This window comes from Brachycentrus maculatus, unplaced genomic scaffold (genome assembly GCF_059751285.1).
Source record: "Brachycentrus maculatus isolate JH-2025_06_01 unplaced genomic scaffold, ASM5975128v1 h1tg000211l, whole genome shotgun sequence".
Lineage (NCBI taxonomy): Eukaryota > Metazoa > Arthropoda > Insecta > Trichoptera > Brachycentridae > Brachycentrus > Brachycentrus maculatus.
The window spans coordinates 271,245-291,103 of record NW_028280962.1 but is presented as its reverse complement, the minus strand read 5'-3'; the positions used below and the strand labels follow the sequence as shown (position 1 = coordinate 291,103).

The 19,859-nt window shown below is 35.9% G+C and overlaps 1 protein-coding gene across 1 annotated transcript; it reads right to left on the bottom strand.

Annotated features, from left to right (window-relative positions):
- Positions 1-2,812: 2,812 nt before the first annotated feature.
- Positions 2,813-17,904, bottom strand: LOC148307067 (uncharacterized). The gene is made up of 8 exons (XM_088263982.1): positions 17,781-17,904; positions 14,360-14,469; positions 9,685-10,986; positions 8,592-8,811; positions 6,507-6,784; positions 6,140-6,267; positions 4,831-4,943; positions 2,813-3,959 (listed from the first exon to the last, which is right to left on the bottom strand). Exons 1-8 carry the CDS (start codon positions 17,844-17,846, stop codon positions 3,621-3,623), a joined length of 2,556 nt encoding a protein of 851 aa, XP_088120108.1. The 5' UTR covers positions 17,847-17,904; the 3' UTR covers positions 2,813-3,620.
- Between the last annotated feature and the right edge of the window lie 1,955 nt (positions 17,905-19,859).

The following is a 19,859-nucleotide window of genomic DNA, read 5'->3' as shown; positions in this document are numbered from 1 at the left end:
TAAGTCAATTAAAACAATTGCAAATTTGTATTTTTAATGCATTCAAAGCACCAGTTTATGTTTTAAAATTATTTTTAAATATTTCTATTTACATATTATATGTCATTTTGGATTGGGAACGCAAAACATTACAGGCAATAAGTGTATTTCTTGTCTAAAAATATCAGGCGATTGAGAATACACACATACATACACTACGTACGTGCGTAGACCCGTTTAAAAAAATAATATAATATATATATGTAAATAAATATACATAGACATACCTTTAGTTTTAGCGAATTGAAAATACGTTAGGATAATCATTCCTACACGCGTGAGTTATATATTAATACTAAATACATATAGGACATTGAGAATTTAGACAGGAATAAACATGTATTACAATTTCAGCTCATTCATTCCCGGACTTAGGAAACAGGCATAACCATATGTGTTGGCTACAAACAATTTATTCTAATACAAGCGTCGAGTACAGACCGACCTGTTGGCAAAAAACAAAAGTGCTAGCCGGTAAGAAGTCGATAGGTTATGTCGAATATTAACCGATGTAGAGATGTGTGTGTTAAAAATTCAAATTTTAGTCAAAGCAGCCGTGTTGGCTAGTAACCGGTGGACTCAAGTGTCGGTTGAATTCAACATAGTCGTTAGAAATCACTGACATGTTGAACTTTTATTAATGTGTCAGAAAAAAACACCTACTAACGATGTACTGACGTGCCGGTTAAAAAGCAACATGTTAGCTACAAACCGCAACATTGGGTAAAAACCAATATGTCGAATCTTAACCAACATTTTACCATTGTGCTGTCTACTAACCGATATATTGATACATATATGCAGGGCCTTTTTTCATGTAGCACAGTGGAACGGCGTTCCGGTACCTTTTTTCACAGATAATTTTAATTACAATCTTTATTTATATAATTTGTCAAAATGATAGGAAAAATTACTTTAAATTTTATTAAAATGATATTTGAAAATATTTTTTTTGTAAAAAGCTTGACATGAAGTGAGTTCTGTGACCCCTTTTTATATAAAAAAAAGCCCTGCACATATGGGTAAAATGCTAATTTATTGGTGATTTAGTTCAAATCCGATGAGCTAGCTAATAAAACCATTGTATAATCTGTACGACGACCTCACTGTCTGCTATAACACATGTGAAAGCTAAACACACACGCACACACACAATTTTTGCATCAAAAATTGCAAAGCCGATTAAATCCGGGAATAATTTAGCCGAGCTAATAGCTAAACATTTGGCTAATACATACATATATCTCAAAAGGCTTTGTTACTAACAATTTGGCAAATTTGAAAAACGTGATTGGTCTTTATATTATAATACAATTATTAGGAGAGATACACAGATGGCAACCCGGGATGTGTCATCCCAGGTTGTTTTAATTCTTAAAAATAAATAGGGGTTCGCACCACAGTTAATTATATTGTCTCTACAAGGTAAACACAATTCCGTTTGTAGCTTTACCGTCACACGTGTGGGAATGGGTACAGCAGTTATTTAATTCCGCCACCATACGCAGAATAGGCATTCTCCTAATTTATAAATTCATCGCAAAAACAAGTTATCAGCCAAATATATTATATAAATTAAAAGCGTTGTTAGCTTTGTGGTATGGTAAAATAACACTCTCCTTATCATTCATCATTCACTTGATGTAATACCACTTAAAAACTCGACTTGGCAACTATCGGTTTTGGGATAACCATTCTATCAGTAGGTCTACAGTTGATCTGATGATGACTACCAGTTACTCCGAAATCGGTAGTCATGAAGCCGTGTTTTTAAGTGGTATTACACAAAGTGAACGACAAATGGTAAGGAGAATGTTAATGTCATAAATGTTTAATAATATATTGTAAATTAATCTATATTTATTTCATTTCATTATTCATTTGGCAGTTAATTCTGTTAAAATCTACCCATTTTTATTTCAAGTTTTACTTGGTAAATACCACTATTTATAGCATTACAAATAGTGATTATTTACTAATTAAAACTTAAATTTAAAAAATAAATATTTTTGCTTTATTTTCATATTTTGTAGAATTGCTGTTTTTTATTCAGTTTCCGCTTTGTCCGCGAAAAACATTACAAAATGGCGGTTCTTGGTCGATTTGTGCGGCAAATTGACTGAATATGGTGGGGAAATAAGCGCCGGAATGGTGCGCAGAATAAAAGTGCTGTACGCGTTCCCGGCACGCCTACGCGGCGGCTCTCTTTACGACTACCCGACGTTTCATTCAAAGTGCGTCTCAGTCTTGGGGAAATTACACAACTTTGGGCCCGGGACAAAGTTGGCTTCAAAATACGCTTACTTATCAACTCCTTACAGTAGGTACAAGTCCGATTTAATAAAATATTATAAATATAATATATATATAGACACATAGAGCTAAGTTAATTAATTAATTCCTGTAACTACATAGACTCACCACACCGAACTCGGGATATTCTAAAGGTGCCAATATAGCGTCTAGCTGCGAAATCGTTTGTAAATCGGGAGGTATATATATATTCAGTTGATGAAAAAACTGAATATATATATATTGAGTTGATGAAAAAACCGCCCGAGGACAATGTGTTAAAGGCATTATTATCCAAAAAAAAATATCAAGTAAAATTTAAATTAAAAATGGAAAAATCTCTTATTATTTTGACAACCCTGGGATTCAAACCCGGGACCTCCGGCACTTTAATCATCATGTTAAAATATTTTAAAATCTGGATTTGAGCATAGCACCCTGATAATTAATATCAAAACCTGTATTTCAAAAGGTTGTAATATTTTTTTTTTAATCCTCAATAATAGTTCATTTATATTTTTTTTGTCTTTTCCTTTTTTGATACCTTTTCCTAATTGAATATCGCAGCTAGACAATTTGTAGCTATACGGCAATATCGAGTTTTGTGAGTAAATTACACATACATATACATATATATTACCAAGCTCTGAAAAATATTATTACTTTTTATTACAACACCCAGTAATAGTTATTATCCTAAATTAGCACGCTGGCAACACTCTACGAGATAAACACCTTATATCACATTGTGAAACGGGCTTAACAGCGAATAAATATTAATAATTTGTATCTTCCGACGTCGTGGATTGATCCGGGTTCGTTTTTAATTTAAAATGTCGTTTAAAATATTTGCATTCGGAGATATTGACATGTTTTATTTCATAGATATTTTATATCGATATGTAATTTGCTGTATCGTGACCGTCGCTGTAAAGTATCAGATTGCCACTCTACTTTTTACAATTGTTTTATAACGAAATGATTCAATATTGCACAGATAAAAAAATACTAGGTATTTTTGTTTCACATAATGCCTAAAAGGGTATTTTAAAAGGTAATGATAGTTAGTGTCGCGGACTCTTAAGTCAGAGATTCTCGGTTCGAACCCACTCTACCACAATTTGATACCTATTTCTAATAATGAGCCGCTTAGGCTCACAGAAATAGTGTAAATATAGAAATCACAAATGTTTCTGTTTTTTTTTTAAAAAAGAATAAATAAAAAAATCATAAAAACTGCAGTGGTAATCTGATCAATATTGGATTATTTGTTCTGGAGAATTGTGGGCTTATTTGATGGGCGCGGCGGTCACGTAATTGTTGTTATGGTTGGCCTTGTGGTCGCTCCGGACGGCGCCGTGCACCTTACCCCGCTGCAAGTTCTCTAGGTGGCACTGGCGGCTGTCCGCGTGGGAGTAGTGCATCCCGTTGGGGCGGCGGTGGCGGTTGTACTGTATGGAGCAGTTCCTGGACGGGTCCTGGGGCTTGGGGGGCGCCTTCGTCCCCGGAGACGGGTTCGGGACGGGCGGTTTGGCAGATTCATTATTGGCTGGCTTCTTTGGCGGTTCGACCTTGGGAGCCGCGACTTCGGGTTTGGTTTCTACGGGAGTCACTTCTGCTTCTTTAATCTGGAATATTTTGATAAAACATTTTTTCATAAATACTGACGGCAGACTGATTGATACTGATAAGTAACAAAAAACACGCTAAGGGCGCTTGTGCACTTCACGGAATTTCACCGTCCGGCAGTCCGGTTTTGAAAAATTAAATGAGTACGACAGTTTAGCGTGATCGAATTTACGCGCAACGTGTTCACGCACCGATCAAGAGCTTCGATCCGAAGAAATATGGACAAAAGCACAAGCCAATCATCGTTTTAAAACGTTAACTGACGTGCCGGACGGTAAAATTCCGTGTAGTGCCCTAAGAGTGTCAGAAATTAAGACTCAAAGTAGCATATCTGGCAAGAGTCTATGAAATCTGTTACACAAGGCAATACATAAGACACAAGAAGGAGAAAAAATAATACAACCTAAAATATCAATTAATTTACCGCTAAAAATAGCAATTATCTTCATTAAAAAAATGTATCAAGAATTTTAAATTTAATTTAGCAACCTCTTCCGTCGTGTCATGAAAAAATGCGCTAAGAGTGTCAGAAATTAAAACTGAAAAGAGCATATCTGACTAGAGCCTACAAGAAAGAATAAGGAACACCAGGATTAGGGAAATATGCGAGATCGAAGGTGTCGTTAGGTGGGGAGGGCAATGAAGGAGACAATGGTATGGCGCATGTGAGGAGAATGGAACCATCCAGACTCCTCCACATTGCACTGCACAGCTGACCCCAAGGTAGATGACTCCAGACTAGAGCGCTACGTGCAGCGCAGACTCGCAGCGTAAGAGTCATTGCTTCCACAAGGTCACAACCCTCAGAAATGAGGACTAAGATGGATAAGAGAGTGCTTGTTAACCAGGATAATGTGATTGTAATAATACCTGCGGTTTGGCGGCCATTGCCTTGGTGAGAGTGAGGTCGCACCACATCGCACGGCGTGCCTTCTTAGCGCACAGAGACAAGCGTTTAACGCTGTCTGCGAGTTCTCGTATGGCTAGAAATAAAACCAAACAATAATGAATTTTAATTCTAAAAAAAAAACATCAACCTCACGCAATCATATACATATTTGACTTAGATCGTATTGTGATGGAGACATATCGCTCACTCCTTTCAAAAACGTCATAAATCAAAAAACTTAGTTTTTCAGATCATTTTTAAAGTTTAAAAATATAATACAATGTATTAAAAATAAATATTCAGCCACTTATGGAACTTTTTACTGTGCAACAAATCTTTTTAGGTAAAACCTGAATGTTTTTTCTCCGTTTGAAAAATATTTAGTAGGTATATTTAAAAAAATAATTAAACAATACCTTTTCTTCAAAATGCAAAAACAACACTTTCTGCCCTGTAGCGGGTAAATATTAAGTTAAAAATATGCCGCTTTTGCTGGGATAAAGTACATTTTCTGGGCATTCTGAAAACATGCACAACTGAAAATTGCCGATTTTATATAAGGCGTTGTTGAAAGCAGTGAGCGATGAAGTACAAACGTTTTTTTTAGAATAATAATATATCATAATGATTCTGAAGGCTTCAATTAAACTTTATAATATTTTTGTAACAAAAAAATCTGGTTAAATTATAAGGTGCATAAAAATTTAAAATCATGTTTTCACACATCTCCCAGTTTGTAAAATAATCTGGTAAGGATCTTGTATCTAAACAAAAGGGTCACTGCTAAATAAAAGATTTCTCAAACCAACCATAGATACAACCATAGATGTCTACAGCGAACTCACACGTAAAGCGTCATGAAATTTATGATATATGTAGTACTCTAAAATTTGAGTAGTGTGGTTGTCAATCACGGTGAATGTTACACGTGAGTAAAGTGATCACTTAACCAGCCTATAATGAGTTGTAAGCCCTGTAAATACCCAGACTTCCATATTCTTCTTCATCTATGTTGAGATATCAAAAATGTGTAACTCACTTTTATATCTGTTATTGTAATAAAAAAATCAATAATCTTATCAAATTACGCATTCAAATAACAAAGAAAATGTGACAACTGATTTTAAAATGGAGTGATCACAGTAAAAGTAATAAAAAAGTCACCGTTTATTCAGGCCTTACTCTGGCAGATAGTGGCGCAATTTGTCAATAGAAATTCAGAGCTAGACACTAAAAAAATCACTAAAACTGAAAATTCAAAAGGCACTCATTTATAGAATGAAATGTTACCAGTTTCCTCATCCTTCTGCCTCATCAGCTCCTGGATCCTCGCCGCCTCGACCTCCTTGACGGCCGCCTTCCACTCCTGGATGGCCATGTCGATCTCCGAGTGCGTGTTCACCGATATACCCGACACCCTGTAACATCAAATTGTAATTATACTTAAATGTGCAACTTTAAAAAAATAATAATAATCAGTATCAAAAAAAATTAAATAATCAGTTTTATTTTTAATAAAAGTCATCTTTGTATGTTTTTTAATCTTTAGTTTTGATGTACGGTGAATTTTCTTTATGATCAAAAGTGCTCTCTGACTTCAAAAAGGTTCAGAACCACTGTGTCCACACTCCCGGAAAGGTTAACAGCAGATACTCACATGGAATCCACGTCCATATCGTCGTCGGAATCCTCCGGGCTGGAGCAGGAACGGGTGTCCGAGTCCAGGATCTCCCCGCGCTTCAGCACAATCACCGGACTCTTCTTGGGGTTGCAGTCCTCTCCCCTTGCGGCGGAGGTGCGCTCCCCGTTCCGGAGAATCTTGGTGATGGACTTGTCGGAGTTGGATTGGTCCTGGGCTTGCGCTCTGTCAGCCTCGCTCTTCTCCTTCAAGGCGCTGGCTCGCAATGCCTCCATTTTGCCCATCAGGGTTATGACCTGAAATGATTGTAGATGATAATTATATTAACCCGTAAGCTGCGGATCGCATCGATTGTCGTTTTTTATAGAAGTACCGTTGACTGCGGATCGCATGCATAGTCGTTTTTCAACTTTACGTACTTATATCAACACCTATGGATAATTTTTTGCACTTAAATTTGGTTTGAGGCATGGGTGAATTAGTTCTCTTTGATTTATTGGCATAAAATATCAAAATCATTTTAATTTAGTGTCAACTTTATTGTGAATACTTCCGGTCGGCTCGTGCTCCGCAGATACGACAGCCGCGTCTTCTATACAGCCGCCATATTTTAGGCCGCGAGTCCGTAAATGTTAATATTTTTGTGTAAATACACCATAAAAACATAATAAGTAAAGTGCATTGTATACTGTGAACATCTATGATGGATATCCGAAAGTTTCACTACAAAAAATAGGCAAAAATATGCTTTTTTTGTCAAAAAGATTGTAATATAAAATAATCCAGCACGGGACGGAAAGTTTGACACTAGAAATCGAGCAGCTTAGAGGTTAACAAGGCGATTCTCAAGACGGTAGGCTAATTTTTAAAATAAAGCTCTTTACACAGTCAACAATCCGCCTTCTCCTGAGGAGTTTTACGTGGTTTCTTCCCAGCAATGAGCAAATGCTGACAAGTTCCTGATTGGCCCACACCAGATTATCCCTCCTGTTCCCAACACAGATTCAAATAAAAACATATTTAATTAGCTAGAAGAAACAAAAATCCACTAAATGATCTATATTATCCACTGACACTTCGTGATGGAATTGCATTTTTAATTTATTATTAGATTAAAACCAATATTTTTAGCTTTTCCACTTTTTTATTTGACCAGCGACCGGGTTTCGTCGTTACCGACATCTGATGATGTCGGTAACGACGAAACCCGGTCGCTGGTCAAATAAAAAAGTGGAAAAGCTAAAAATATTGGTTTTAATCTAATAATAAATCACTAAATGATCTATAAACCTTGTACATAATAAGCAAGGTAAATAAATGTAATTCCCATCTAAAAAAAATTAAAAATTAAAATAAAACATAAAGTTCTTTCATAGCCTTGTCTCAGGATTCTATAATCAGCTGATGAGAACAACTATTGACTGTCATTTTCCATGGCTTGACAGATGGCTGTCAATGATTGATATATTGGTCCTTAAAAAGATGTTTATGACAGATGTCAGTCATTTTTAGAGGTGTTCCTGGTGTATCAGTCATAGGTACAAATACTATGATACGTCAGGAGATAATTATATAATAATACTTGAGTGGAACTGTAATACGTACAATATACTAGCCACTAGCTACTAGTAAAATCTCACAAATCTGTTTCAAACCAATATAACCAGCGATAACACTGTCACTCAAAAAAACATAAAACTTATTTTAGCTTATCAATGACTTGCCGGTCAGTCATCTTGCATTGTATAATGTAAAGCTATTTCTTTTTTAGTCTATTGGATTATTAGATACGAATGATGAAAAGAGACAAATATCTACTAAAAATCTACTGTGACAAGTGTTTTGATGCATTCCGCATCATTTTCGGTGTGTGAAAATGATGCGGAATGATCATCGAAACACGTGTCACAATAGATTTTAAGAAATAGTGGTATTTACTTAGTAAAACATTAATTAATTTTTTTTTTTTTTATTCCGAAGAACCGCATAATACGGCACTTTTCTACATTTAGATAGAATAGTGACACTGTGTGGTCCCCTCCCCTCCCCAGGGGAGTCAGTCACCTTGGTGTGTCCCCACCCCTCCCCAGGGGAGTCAGTCACCTTGGTGTGCTCCCGCAGCATGTCCACGGCGAGGCGGTCCACGCGGGTGGGCGCGGTGGGCGTGCGCGGGATGGGGATGCTGTTGGCCGAGGAGACCATCCGGCCGGGGAAGGCTCGCGCCAGCTCGGCCTCGGTCTTCTTGCGCTCCTGCTCCAGCTGGTGCCACTGCTCGTAGCACACCTCCAGGCGGCTGTGCAGGATGCCCGACGCGTCCGAGCGCCTGCAACATATACCCAAACGTATTGTCAAATCATGTCGTAATATAGCATAAACATTCTAATTATTTTGAAAAACACAGCAATTATTTTGACTAATCAATTATCTTGTCTTTATATCAGTGTTTCGTTACAGTGCCCTATGCACTATTGTGTGCTGTTAAAGCTTAAAATAATAAATAATTAATCTTTTGACATCTCGACATATCAATCACAACAGCATGCAAACAATACTACTCTACAATACCATAGCACTATTCACGCACTTTTAACAACATAAAATTTTGAAATGATGAATGATGAATTAAAATCTCACCAATAGATGTCTCTAGTGAAGTTCTAGTGATTCAAGAACATGGTTTCTAAATTGGTTCATATATATAGAGCTTCCAAGAATTTGAGTAGTGTGGTTGTCAATAATGGGTAGAATTGGTGAATGTTACATGTGTGTAAAGTGATCACTTAAACCAGCCCATGACGGTCGTCAGCCCCGTAAATGCCCAGACTTCCATATTCTTCTTCATCTTTGATGAGATGTCAAAAAATAATATGAAACAATCATGTTAATTTTTTCAATGATCCCCAGTTCAGCCTTACATTCTTTTCTTTTTAGACTTTTCTTCTTATTTCATATTTAACTAAAAAAAATATAAAAATTGGCCAGTTTGGACTGCAATATCTATAATAATCAGAAGCATTTAGGCTTTCTGACAGATCTGCTCTTGCTAAGTAATTTTTTTTTTTAACTAAGTTGCGAAATTTATATAAAATGTGAAACAATATAAAATTGTATCCCGATTTTACTGTGAAATTAAATTTAAAAGCTTTCGATATACCTGTCACTGCCAATCTAAATAAATACAATGAAAGAGACCCACCTGAAGTTCCTCAGGTTCATGTGCGGCAGCCAATCCAGCCAGGCAGCCGGGATCTTGCTGATGTGGAAAGGCGGGATGGGCAGCGGATGCAGCCCGACTCCGTTCATCCTCCCGTCCTCCAGCCACGGGCCCGACGGCAGCTGCGCAAAACCCGGGTTCTTGAAGCCGAACCGGAGCTGATCTTGGAACTCCATGTTCCTACCATACATCGGCTTGGGGGGCTGGTTCATGAAGCTGAGTTGCTCCATGTTGCGAATCATGTGTTCCCTCTGCAGGGCAATATTCTCGTGCTCATAGTACTTTTGTTCGCCCATGTACGCCTGGATCAAGTTCTTTTTCTGCTGCGCCTGAATCAATCCGTTGGGAGCGTTCTTATACCCGTTTGTATGATAGCCATTTTCATATGGCGACACGTCGAAATTGTTAGATTTGCTGATGGCGCGAGAAGGCGGAGTGTTGGTTCTCTGCCCGAGGATCTTCCTCATCATGTCTTCTTGGGCCATCTGTTCGTGTAGCAAATGCCTCGAGAGATCATTTACCCCGTCGAGCTGTTTGTCGCTGAAGTTCAAATCGGGCAGAAACGGCGGAGGCGGGTTTGAAAACATCCTGGAATCGATCTTGCCGTTGAATCCGTTGGGCATCTGAGCTTGCTGGCTCTCCGGAGGTTCTTGGTATCTCCGGTTGCTCCAGTACTGGTCCGGAATCACGCCGTTCGGATAATTGGAAGGGTTCGGCAGAGCCGGGGAATTGTTCACAGGATAAGGTTGTCTTCGGGACGAATCCGACAGAGAAAGAGCCAAGCTTCTAAGAGTATCGTTCGGATTCATGTTGTAATCGATGGGAGAGTCCAAATTGACGTTGGGAAATTGATTAAAATCTGGATACGTATTCACGCTGTTTCCGAACAAGTTAGGATCCATCATGCCGTTGTTCATGTTGAAATTCTGGCTGTTCCTCACCTCCTGGGCCGCCAATCTCAAAAGGTTCATATCGAAGTTTTGCGAAGGGGAAAAATCCAAGTTTGGACTGGAATCGTAATTGATATTGCCGTCAAAAGTGTCGCCGTTTTGGAAATAGTTCATCTGTTTTACGGGGGACCCCTTCATGTAGTTGGGTGATAGGATGTTGTCTTTCGTGTTGAGCCAGTCTTGGGGGTGGACGTAGGGGTTGGTGCCTCGAAGATTGACGGGCTCCTGGTAGTACGAGGGTCGGGAGTTGGGAGGCTGAGATCTGAACATCCCGGGGTCGTAAGATCTCATATTGAGATTGTCCCTATTGTAATAGTTTGGGGGCGGTGAAGAGCTGAAAATAGAGAGAGAAAAAATGTTTATATAATCACTTTAATTCATTAACAACATTTTGAGTGTGTCCAAATACTTTTTTTTACTTCTTACTTTTCAACAACTCTTTTCTTTTCAAAACCATAAAATTATTTCGAAGGAAAACTTATTTTTTCAATGCAAAAACGGTGTTTTACGGCCTAGTATTCGTTATATAGCAACTTAATTTTCTTTACAACACTTTGAGTGTGTCCAAATATTTGTTTGCAAATCTAGATTATCTCCAATTATAGGTGTTATTTTTCATATAATTTTTTGATCATCTCAACATAGATGAAGAAGAATATGGAAGTCTGGGCATTTACGGGGCTTACGACCGTCATAAAATATTATATTTAAATTCATCATTCATCATTTCAAAATTTTATGTTGTTGGAAGTGTGTGAATAGTGATATGGTATTGTAGAGTAGTATTGTTTGCATGCTGTTGTAGTGATTGCCCTGATGAAGAGACAGGTACGTCTCGTATTATATACTAATAATATGTCCGCCTCCGTAGTGTAATGGTTCCGGGTTCGATTCTCAGGGGGGTCAAATAAATACAAGTGATTTTTTCACTCCAATATTTATTCAATATTACCCTGCACTGGTACCTGAAGCGGAGGGCTGATCACCTTGCCTTTATGTAATTAACGATCAAGTTTACACTGCATCACTACGATGCAGTGCCCTATGCACTATTAGGTGCGGATAAGGGTTAAAAGAAAAATACACAAATATTACTGACATTTTTGTAAAAAAAAATATAAAAGTACATATCGCTCACTCCTTTCAAGAACGTCATAAATCAAAAATCATCAATTTTCAGTTGTGCATGTTTTCGGAATGCCCAGAAAATGTACTTTATCCCAGCAAAAGCGGCATATTTTTAACTGAATATTTACCCGCTACGTGGCAGAAAGTGTTGTTTTTGCATTTTGAAGAAAAGGTATTGTTTTATTATTTTTTTAACAATATTAAATATTTTTCAAATGGAGAAAGAACCTTCAGGTTTTACCTAAAAAGATCTGTTGCACAGTAAAAAGTTCAATAAATGGCTTGATATTTATTTTTAATACATTGTGTTATATTATTAAACTTTAAAAACGTTCTCCTGAAAAATCAAGTTTTTTGATTTATGACGTTCTTGAAAGGAGTGAGCGATATATAATCAACCTTTCAAAGCACCAATTAACTTTTAATTTAGTTTTAAGTCACTATGCGGAATAATGGTGATAATTTTAATTGTAAATATTATTTAAAAGCAAATTCCAATTGCTAATTGGTTTTAAAATAACCTCTTTATTATATTATATTTGATTAAACTACAAAAGATAAGAAAACACCAATTAAAAGGTGATGAGCGAATATCTCACATCTAACAAAGACTTGTTAGTGAGTAATTTTGTAAAATATCACTTTGGATATTGATCTGTTCCATGTGTCCGAAGGAGTTTTCCGAAGCAGGATTCTTCTACACCTTTAAGTCTTCGTGCTTACTTTTAATATATACACCTTGAATATTGTTTGTTATGTATATCGTCGTATTCATACAGGAGAAAGTGACCAAGTGCATTTTTTTACAAAAACGTGACTATTTGATTATTATTGACTATTTGATATCTTACTAGCTCAATATTCCCCTGAAAAATATCCCAAAGCGATTTGAAAATTGGAAGTATAATATATTGACTTGATAAAAATGACTAACTGCATTGATGTTTATTTTGTTGCCAAGCAAAAGTGACTTAAATGGCCCTCCTGAACATTTTACGTTTTGTTAGTTGGTCACTTTCTCCTGTACGACTACGATATACATATATATATTTTTTTGTTGAATAAAATTGTAATTGGAATTGAATTTAAATAAAAGACTTTTTTAAAAATAAACTCTCAATTATCTCATCATGCTAGTATCTTATCATGCTAGTTTGAGTACGGGTATGCAACCCCCGAGTCTTTTCTTCCTTCTTCCTCCGTTTCCTTTCCCACACACCCGTAATGTCCCTCACCTTGAGCTCCTTTGCTTACATCATCTCCATCCTATCAAACATATTCCATCTCTATGTATATCTATTACCCTAGTAGATTTTAAATGTTATCTAATTTTTTTTATTTATTTTTATCTAATTTAGTGAAGTGGTTAGCACGTTGGCTACCGATCTGGAGGCTCAGGGTTCGATTCCCAAGAGTGTCAAAATAAATATTAGTGATTACCCAATACAATATTTATTTGATATTATATTTTGTTTTTTAAAAGCATTGTTAACTTTGTGGTATGGTAATATCCACTCTCCTTATCATTCATCCTTCACTTTGTGTAATACTACTTTAATTTAATTTAATTTTTTAAGTGGTATTACACAAAGTGAATGATGAATGATAAGGAGAGTGTTATTTGATATTACCCTAGGCCGGTGGAACTGAAGCGGAGGGCTGATTACCTTTCCTTCATGTGTTAACAATTAAGATAATACTGCGTTTATATGATGCAGTGCCCTATGCACCATTGAGTGCGGATAAGGGTTTGAAAAAGGAAAGATAATGTTAGTGAATACGGTAAAGCGAATGGAAAAGATATAATGGGTAAGCAAAAGAGGCGTCTGCAAATGACTAGGGTACCCGGGGTTGCATACCCGCACTCGAACTAGCTTGTGTTACTACTTACGTGTGCAAATTATTCAAGATAGTTGAGTCGTCGATAATTAAACAAAACATTTTACTTGCAAAACGAAAAATCATTATCATACATTGCATACCCGTTTATGAGATTAACTCATATTTATGCACACATTGTTTTTCTTTACTTTAAACTTTAAACTCATTAAACATCATAATACATTGATTATGTGAACCTGTGACCTACTAAAAAGCTACTAGACATATCAGAACACGTTTACGTATGCATTACATTACATGCCACATATCGCTCACTCCTTTCAACAACGTCATATATCAAAAAATTTGATTTTTCAGGAAAACGTTTTTAAAGTTTAAGAATATAATACAATGTATTAAAAATAAATATTAAGCCACTTGTTGAACTTTTTACTGTGCAACAGATCTTTTTAGGTAAAACCTGAAGGTTTTTTCTCCATTTGAAAAATATTAAGTATATTTAAAAAAATAATTCAACAATACCTTTTTTCAAAATGCAAAAACAACACTTTCTGCCCTGTAGCGGGTAAATATTAAGTTAAAAATATGCCGCTTTTGCTGGGATATAGTACATTTTCTAGGCATTCCGAAAACATGCACAACTGAAAATTGACGATTTTTGATTTATGACGTTCTTGAAAGGAGTGAGCGATATGTGCACCATACATAATAGAAAAAAAGCGAGAAGTTGGACTTACGAGGATTCTCCTTCCAAGTCTGGAGTGGGCTCGTCCAGTATCTTGGTGATGAGGTCGTACACCATCGTGTTCTCCGCCATCGGCTGGTCGCTGATGTCATTCTGCTCACACTGAACCAAAAAAAATCGCTGATTAGCAAACCAGTATGCAAACATTCATCTCACAAACATATAATAATGAAAATATTTATTTATTTTTCATGAAACACATAATAACATCGTTGCAAACGTAATAAGTTTTTCTCCTACAGCCGCTAGGGTGACATTTTAAGCAAGCGAGTATTAATATAATTAACTGTAAAGAAATTTTCCACAAATATGTAATATGGGACTTTTATTTATAATAGTAATTTTTATTAACCTTCCCCTCCTGGTGATATGTATTTACTATAACTCGAGTTTTAAAATGAGAATTTCAGTATAAAATATAATAGATACGGGCTCAGAATTTTTGTATTCCCCGTAATACTATTACGTGCTACATAAAAGTATTATAATATTACTTTTATGTAACACGTTATTCATATGCAGCAACGGAAATAAATAAATTGTAAAATAAATCGGGGATAGAATCACCAATACACAGACGTTGCTCAGAGTATACGTGTGTGCCGCACTTTACGTACACGCGCACGCGGCTTCATAATGTTTCGGACGATCTCATTTTAGTTGCGCACAAGATGTCGTTCGGGATGATTGTATCCCTACACTAGCTGTGTGGATACATACGATGTTTCTTTTTTCTTTTTTAGGTATTTATCAGAGCTAACATTAAGATTGAGGGGCGAAGAACTCAAGGACGCCGAAGGACATCATGCCTGAAAACCTACGTCAATGGTTTGGCAGAAGCACCAAATCTCTGTTCCGAGCTGCAGCATCTAAAGTGAAGATAGCCATGATGATCGCCGATCTTCGTTACAAGTGGCACAGAAAGAAGAACATTACAAAATTGATACATCTCAACTTCATTTTTTATGGTCAGTAAAAGTAAGAATAGTAAAAATTTAGGAATATTCATATTTTTCCCGTTTTTTAATCACATTTTCATATGGTGTACAAAATACATATCACCGGAGCGCGCGCAAGTTTTTAGCATCGTAAGGGAAGGGTTAATGTTACTAACCACTTAACAATCGAATTTTGGCAGGAAATTATCAGCAAACAACTGGAAACAGGACTACCCATTTATTAACACTGCTCGGGTTAGTCAATAAAAACAATTACATAGATATATTTGGCTAGGGGAAATCAATACTACCGAGTTGGACTGCCTTTGATACATGCCTAGGGTAACCGAAGGCGATGCGACAAAACTAGAAAACTACTGCTGGCCTTCACCCGGAGTCTAATCGAACTTGCCACTGTAGATAAATAAGGGAGATATGAAGGTTTAAACCTTAGATATTTGAATAAAACGAAAAACGGATACCGCTATACGTCATAAAATTTTGTGTTATGGGGCGTATCCCTTTTATGTAGATATATAACAAAGCAGATGGTTTATAGAGCTGTCATAGTAGTAGTGTGGATTCGTTTCTGTGATGTCATTCGTTGCCAACTTACAAAAACCACGTTGTTACGAAGGCGAATTTGGCAAAAGAAAATGATGAATGAAAATATTGATTATATCGGCTGTTATAAACACAAAACGAGTCTAATACAATCCTTTATAGGTTGTGTATGTTAAATTTGATATTCCTCCCGTCTGAAAATGATCCATTGTTTTATTTGATAAAAATACCCTACAGATTCTCTGTACTGTAATCCGAACGCTCCACTAGTCCGAACGATAGTTAATCTTCAGCATTCGGATTAAAGAGGTCCGGCTGTACCACTATTTCTTAAAATCTATTGTGAAACATGTTTCGATGCATTCTGCACTCAAACACTGTTTGAAAATTTTGAATTTAAGTTTTTCTTAGAAAATACAACTATTTTTTTAATAATGAAAAATAAAAAATAAAAAATAAAATTCTTAAATAATAAAAAATCTACTGTGACACGTGTTAATGCATCGAAACACGTGTCACAGTAGATTTTGAGAAATAGTGGTATTTACTGAGTAAAATCTAAATTAAAAATGGATAGATTTTACCACACAGTGACTGCCGAATCAATTAATGAAACTGTTTGAAAAGTTTTAAAATGATGCGGAATGCAATAAAATTTGTGTCACAGTGGATTTTAAGATATAGTGGATTTACCAAGTAAAACCTAAATCAAAAATGATTCTTCACGTTGCATGAGTATGTCATCAGATAGTAGGACAGGTCAGTGACTGATAGATAAAAACTAATGTATTGTCAATCTGTATCAACAAATTATGCTGAGGTAGTATAGATTTACGTTTGCGAACTTTGAATACTAAGTAATATATTGGTCTCATAATATTTGCATAACAGATTTATGAGTTCAATGCACTCCCTCAGACGAATGTGTGGAAATTCATTGCATGACAGAATTAAAACCATATTAATTAAATTAAAGATATAAGAAAGGAATGTAGGGCCAAACTAGGGATAATTGAAAAGATTAAGAAGATTGTAGTGCCCTAAGCACCATTGGGTGCGAATAATGGCTACAAAAAGAAGGAGAACATCTATACTAATTATTTCTCCATCAAATATAAATTGTTTTAAACTTTAGCATTTCGGCTCAACTAAAGAGCGAAAATGCAGATAAATTATATGTACATGTATATTTAAGAAGAAAATAAAAAATAAAAATATACATGTTTTTTTTCGACAAAATATTATCTAACTCATTATCAGGTGAAAAAATTCCATATGTTTGTGTTTTATGTTGTGATTTACTGAGGCGCCTGATAAACTTGCCGATACGACCAATATTTATGTTTTGATTGAGAAATAATTCCGATTATATTAGATAACACAGCGAGCTTGTGAAATGAGAAACATAATCGACTGCGAAAAAAACACGACAAAAAAGCGGTATTGCAAAACAATGTTATCTGGCTTGTTTATCGCCGAAGGCGATATTATGATTGGCGGAAATTAAATTGTTTTGTCCTAAAAACGCACAAAAATTAATAAAAATTATTAAAAGACTTACAAATCTCATTTTTGAAATTGTATTTTGTTTTTCTTTCCGTCTACACGCTATTTTGACCCTGGTTTGCAACGTTTCATTTCGGTTTTTCAACATACTGGGAGTTTTGACAGCCCGACCATATTTAGTCATAAAATGCACAATAAACGAACGATATTCGATCTGTCGTGTTATGATAGTAAATTTACTCGGCGAACCGGACAGTTTTATTATTTACTAAAAGTAAAAAAGAAGCGCTGGCACGAAAATATAACGCCTCCCACTTGTAGGTCAAAATGACATGACACAAATATTTTTGAAAGTTCACCGTGACGACTCGTAATATAATTTCGTTAATTAGACGGCGCACTTACCTGATCGAAGTCATTTTCCGTTCCCTTAAATATATTTCTTACTTTACACAAATCACTGAAGGCCATTTAATGAAAATATGCTCGAACAGCACTGACGTTTACCTAGGCCATTTTTTTCTCGACTACTAACACAATGTTATACACGGAAAACTCTACCCACACACATATACCGGCGCATTCACTATGCTCAGATTCACGTTTCAAATAAACTTTACCAGGGGCATAAATATGATCAAACAAGATTGAAATGTATTAAATAATATCGAATTGAATATTAAAAATTACGAATAGTATACTTACGTCCATTTTTGTCCATTACAAGCGTATGAAAAAATATTGTGTTCCACGGGAAATTTGAAAATGAACCGCGCAAGCCAGCTAATGTCACGGCGCAAAATACCAACCAAATATTCATAAAACTTATCACGAGGTAAGTACTGTTTATAAAAGTACTTACTTGAAATTCAAAATATAAAAGATGGTAGTAATTTATATATTACTCTTCATTACCTTTTCAAGTTTTTTTTTATTTATTTAAAAAGAGATTTTTTTGTTATTATTTACACAAATATTTCAATTTCATACTATTTCTGTGAGCCTAAGCGGCTCATTATTAGAAATAAGTATTAAATTGTGGTAGAGTGGGTTCGAACCGAGAAATTCTGACTTAAGAGTCCGCAACACTAACCACGGGACCACAACCCAACACCACTCTGGTCATTGAAAATAAATTACATTATTTTAAAGTATTCAGATAAAATTTCAACTTTTGACAAAATATCACGCAATTTTTTTTATTGGAGTTGGCGGAGAACGGAATGCCACATACATTTATATTCATTTGCCTTTTTGAGTGCTATTACCTATTACTCAATAGTAAAAACATTAGGAACAAAGTAATACTTGTGGAGATTGAATCCAAATGTGGTAAAATGGTAAATGTTGAGAACTCAATGTTGTCAAAGGATTATGACTCAACACCACTTAGCTCCCAATTTTCAAACAAGCTCTTAGGGGTTACTTTAATGAAATGGAAATATATACATAACAGATAAAATACTTTAAAAAATATATATGTACTAACCTGTCTGGGAGTGAGTTTTTGCAAGCAAAACTGTATCTGAGGATTAGTTGATTTGCTATTTTTTTACTTTTCATAATTTTATATTATATTCAATGCTATAAACAACTTATTTTCTTGATTTTTAAATTTTTATTTAAATCAATAAATAATATTTTTTATTCAAGAAAATATTGTTTAAATATACCCACAGATGGCAGTACAAGTGCCATTTTAGATAAAAATGTCACCGGGCTTTAATTACAAGCGCAGCTGTACATGTACAGCCATACTCCTTTGAGGAAAGTCTTGTACCGCCGTACACATATGGACATACTCCCAGACAGACAGGATCAATCTATGGCAAAACACAAAGTCGTTATTTAAGTCAATTAATTGAATTCTACACAGGACTACTTTAAAGGTATGCAACAAGTGCATTCACACAGACTATAGCAGCCAAAGACATTAAACAAAAATTATATTGGATCCAAATATACCAATTATTAGTTTTAGTCTACCAAGAGTGAGTTGAAATCTACCAATTTCTCGTATCAATCATGTTTCACTCTTAGATCCATGAATCTGGATCACAGGACCCATCAGGATCACCATGCCCTCATAAAAATATTGATCAGGCATCGGACTGAAGCAGTGCGAACCCTGCTTCAGTCCGATGCCTCACCAATATTTATTTGACGATTATTATATTTCTTCTTCTTCTTCTTTTTCCATGTTCGCTCCCTAGGTGGAGCATATGGCCAACACGAGAGTCTCCAAGTCACTCTATCACGCGCCATCTCCTTGGTTTCCTCCCAGGTCAGTCCGGCGTCTCGAAGTTCCGCTGAGTATAGTCGGTGAATGGTCGTCAGCAGCCTTCCAGGGCGCCGGAATCCTCGGGGTTGGAAGAAGAGACATGAGGGGTTGATGCCCTCAGGTGGTTTTCTAAGGACATGTCTCAACCATGTCCACCTTCTCCTCTTCAGGACTTCCAGTATGAGGGGCTGTTGAGTTCTTCT

Excerpts from the sequence above, each read along its gene's own strand:
- LOC148307067 (XM_088263982.1), bottom strand. The coding sequence starts at position 17,846 with ATGGCCTTCAGTGATTTGTGTAAAGTAAGAAATATATTTAAGGGAACG. Across the intron at positions 10,987-14,359 it reads GACTTGGAAGGAGAATCCTC|CTCTTCACCGCCCCCAAACT; the intron begins GTAAGTCCAACT and ends CTCTATTTTCAG. Across the intron at positions 8,812-9,684 it reads ATGAACCTGAGGAACTTCAG|GCGCTCGGACGCGTCGGGCA; the intron begins GTGGGTCTCTTT and ends TATATGTTGCAG.